The following is a 3,803-nucleotide window of genomic DNA, read 5'->3' as shown; positions in this document are numbered from 1 at the left end:
AGCCCAAAAATGAGGCGGGAGAGAGGCAGCAATCATAGATGCACGAGCCGTCTCAAGAAGATGTCGATGCTTTCGCTCAGCCACACCATTCTGAGCATGAGCACCAGGACAAGAGAATTGAGAGAGAGTCCCGTGCTCAGCAAGAACACCACGCAACATCTTAGAGATATACTCGCCAGCGGAGTCAGCACGAAAAACACGAATGGGTGAAGAGAACTGAGTATGAACCATGGCAGCAAAACGCTTATAAATAGACAACACCTCAGAACGAGAAGTCATGAAATAAAGCCATGTGTAACGAGAGAAATCATCTATGAAAATAATATAGTATTTATGACCACCTTTCGAAGCGAAAGGGGCTGGACCCCAGACATCAGAATGGACTAAATCGAAAGGATGCTTAGACACTGACTCACTATGTGAATATGGTAACTGAATCTGCTTGCCAAGATGACAACCCTGACACTCTAAAGAGACATCTCCTGAGACAGACCCCAGAAGGCCTCGACGAACTAAAGAAGACAACCGAGAACCACACAGATGACCAAGTCGATGATGCCACTGTTGGAAGGAACCAGTGACGGAGGCGACAGAAGCGGAAGAACTGGCGATGGTGGTGGCAGCAGAAGGAACATGAAGCCAGTCCAACTCCCAAAGACCCTGAGAATCACGGCGGCGAGGGCCAGCCCCAACCAGAGTGTGCGTGTGACGGTCCTGGACAGAACAAGAGTCAACGTCAAGGATGACGTGACAACCAGAATCCGTAAGTTGACCAGCAGAAAACAAATTCATGGTAAGTCGAGGAACATGAGCAACATCAGGAACAAAATAAGAAGGAGTAGTAAGATTGCCTCTACTAGCAACAGAAAGTGGAGTACCATCAGCAGTGAAGACATGAATAGGAGAATCCAGTGATCGAAGAGAGGACAAAGTGGAAGAATGAGAAGACATATGAAAAGAAGCTCCAGAGTCCAGAACCCAGGGGGATGTACCTGACTGTGTAGAGGGTGATTGCTCAGTGCGGGAAGCATCAGTCACAGAACCGGCAGTACCCGTCGAGGAAGAACCTGAAGCCGCGAGCAGACGCTTAAGTCTCAGAATATCCTGCTCAGTCAAAGCAATGGCTGAAGCTGTCGAGGTAGATGACGAAGTCCCGGAAGATGATGATCGAGCCTTGCGCAGGTGTTTCTTCTTCGTGTAGCACTGAGACTCAAGATGACCATCATTGTTGCAATAGGCGCAATGTGGACAGGGGCGACCTGAGCCTCCAGAAGGAGTGGGCAAGAGCGGCGGAGCACTCGAGCGAGAAGGGGTCGGTGGAGCAAGTGGCGTAGGAGCACGAGTAGCGAGCACAGAGGGAACCTCCAGCAAACCAGCACCACGTAAGCGAGTCTCCTCAGCACGAATCTCAGAAAGCGCCTCCATGAGAGAAATACGGCCACGAGCAAACAACTGAGCACGCTGGGGCTCAAACTCCTTACGGAGCCGAGACAAGAACTCATAGACGCGATGAAACTCCAAATTGGCCTGGACAGCCTGGCAACAGGGGCAGGTACGACACCCAGCACTACGAAAAGAATCAAGCTGGCGCCAGATAGCAGAACTCTGTGCATAGAGGTCATCAACAGTAGAGTCACCCTGCTGAAGAGCATGCTCCTGACGGATCACAGAGAGGTATAAGGCATCACCAGAGGGCTGATAGCGCTCACGAAGACGGGTCCACATCTCAAAGACAGTAGAAAGACCCAGAAATTCAGAAGCAAACTGAGGCAGAACACTAGCAGTGAGAACAGCTGCATCACGAGCATCATCATCAAGCCACTGGGTGTAAACAGACAGAGCACCATGATATGTCTGAAGAGTCTCCTCATAAGCCAAAACCCTCTCATCATAAGCACGATCAGCAGCCTCATCAGCAACCTTAGCCGCATCCTTGGCGGCCTGATTAGCATCCGTAGGAAGAACCGATGGAGTTGGCGGAGCAGGGGCCACCGGAGGAACTGGACATGGCGGACAGCAGACCTCGCCAGAAAGAACACCCCAAAGACGGATGCCACGCATATGAATGCGCATGAAGCCAGTAAACTCGGTGTAGTTAGTACCATCAAAGATCACCGGACAGCGAGGGACGGCAACATAGCCCGAGGACAGAGACATCGCGCCTTTTTTTAGACCGATAATCAGGAGCCTGGATCTGCAGGAGTCTCGATCAGGCCCAAGGAATCAGTGGTGGCCAACGATCAGGAGTCTCAATCGGGACCTGGCGACTGATCGAGAGCAGTTGGGACCCGGCTGCAGCAGTGGCTAGATCGTGGGCGGGACCTGGCGGCTGGGTCACGGGCAGAACCGGGCAGCTGGATCGTGGGCGGGACCGGGCGACTGGATCACGGGCGGGACCTGGCGGTTGGATCCTCCCACTGGATCAGGACTTCAGGCAGAGTAGCGACCACGGGCGTTGATGAAGATCGAGCGTGGGAGGGAGGGCGTTAACCAATGGAAGAAGCAGCGGCAGCGGCTGCGACGCGACGGAAGAGGCCGCAGGAGATCAACGCCGAAACAGCACAGCCGGACAAAGGAGAAGGCCGGCGGCACAGGGTTGGATCGCACAAGTTGCCCGTGCTAAAAAAAACCTAAAGCTCTAATACCATGTTAGGAATATGCAACTTGTATTCCCACGAGGCCATAGGCCGATATATATATATACATGTACAGGTGTGGAACATATGCAGGAAACCCCTTATACAATGGGATAAATACAAAGGGGTACATGACTTATATTATAACTCTAACAACCTTCACCGCTCCACGAAATCGCCACGCTGCTTTGCCTACACCGTCGTTCCATCCGCCCCCGCGGATGCTGTCTGTGGGGGTCACCACGCCTGGCAAGTCTGTTGGTGATATGTCCATGCTAATGTTTTTGACAATTTTTCTCCCTTCTTTGAAGCAGTGGATTTCTACATGTACGAGCACTATGTTGAGTTATCCTAATGAGGAGGGTTATGACTTATGCGGATGAAACAATGGTGATGTAGGTGGTCCTTACACAAATTTCAAGGGATCAATCAAGGGTCATCGAGTGCTTAATCAGAATAGGGCATGAAGGCATTTGATGCTTATGGACGACTACTTTGCCCCCGATGCCCTACTCATGGAGAATTTTTGCCTGCTTCCAGATGCAGAAAAATGTGTTTGGTCGCCTCTACAATGGCGTCCGGTCCTATGTTGACTACTTCATATTGAAGAATGATACCGTAGGAAGATTTGGAATCTCTGGTTACTAGAAATGCATAGGATGCCTACATATGGTATGGTCACAGATTTGTGGGACGAGACTCCGGATGTCTAAGAGCACATGTGAAGACGCCATGGTCGAGGTGTTTAAACCTTAGTACTTGAGAGAACCAATTGTTGCAAACGCCAAAAGGCTCATGGCACTCCCAGAAGCAAGAGGATGGCCATGGATGCTCGATCTCTTGGTGCATGCACTAGGGATGGAAGAACTGTCCAAAAGCTCTACAAGGGCAATATCAGGTCCATGCTATCAAGCCAACCATCATTCTTGAAGCAGCTGCATCACAGACCTGTAAATTTAACACACTTCATTTGGCATGCTTGGACCTCAAAATGACACCAATGTGCTACTGCGATCTCCATTGTTTGCTAGGTTTACTGAAGGACAAGCTCCTCCTTGCAACTATATTGTCAATGGGCATGAGTACAACATGGGCTACTATCTAGTTCACGACATCTATCCCTTGTGGTCTACCTTCATCAAGACCATCTCTAAGCTAGCTGGTCAG

At 50.5% G+C, this 3,803-nt stretch overlaps 1 protein-coding gene across 1 annotated transcript; it reads right to left on the bottom strand.

Annotated features, from left to right (window-relative positions):
* Positions 1-417: 417 nt before the first annotated feature.
* On the bottom strand, positions 418-2,157 carry LOC125518681. The gene is made up of 2 exons (XM_048683505.1): positions 993-2,157; positions 418-714 (listed from the first exon to the last, which is right to left on the bottom strand). Exons 1-2 carry the CDS (start codon positions 2,155-2,157, stop codon positions 668-670), a joined length of 1,212 nt encoding a protein of 403 aa, XP_048539462.1. The 3' UTR covers positions 418-667.
* Positions 2,158-3,803: the final 1,646 nt, after the last annotated feature.

This window comes from Triticum urartu, chromosome 7 (assembly GCF_003073215.2).
Source record: "Triticum urartu cultivar G1812 chromosome 7, Tu2.1, whole genome shotgun sequence".
NCBI classification, from domain to species: domain Eukaryota; kingdom Viridiplantae; phylum Streptophyta; class Magnoliopsida; order Poales; family Poaceae; genus Triticum; species Triticum urartu.
The sequence above is the reverse complement of the archived record's forward strand: the minus strand, read 5'-3'. Positions and strand labels throughout refer to the sequence as shown.

Coding starts and splice junctions, on each gene's coding strand:
- LOC125518681 (XM_048683505.1), bottom strand. CDS start 2,157: ATGTCTCTGTCCTCGGGCTATGTTGCCGTCCCTCGCTGTCCGGTGATC. Junction 715..992: donor ATCACCCTCTACACAGTCAG/GTACATCCCCCT, acceptor TGTTCTGTCCAG/GACCGTCACACGCACACTCT.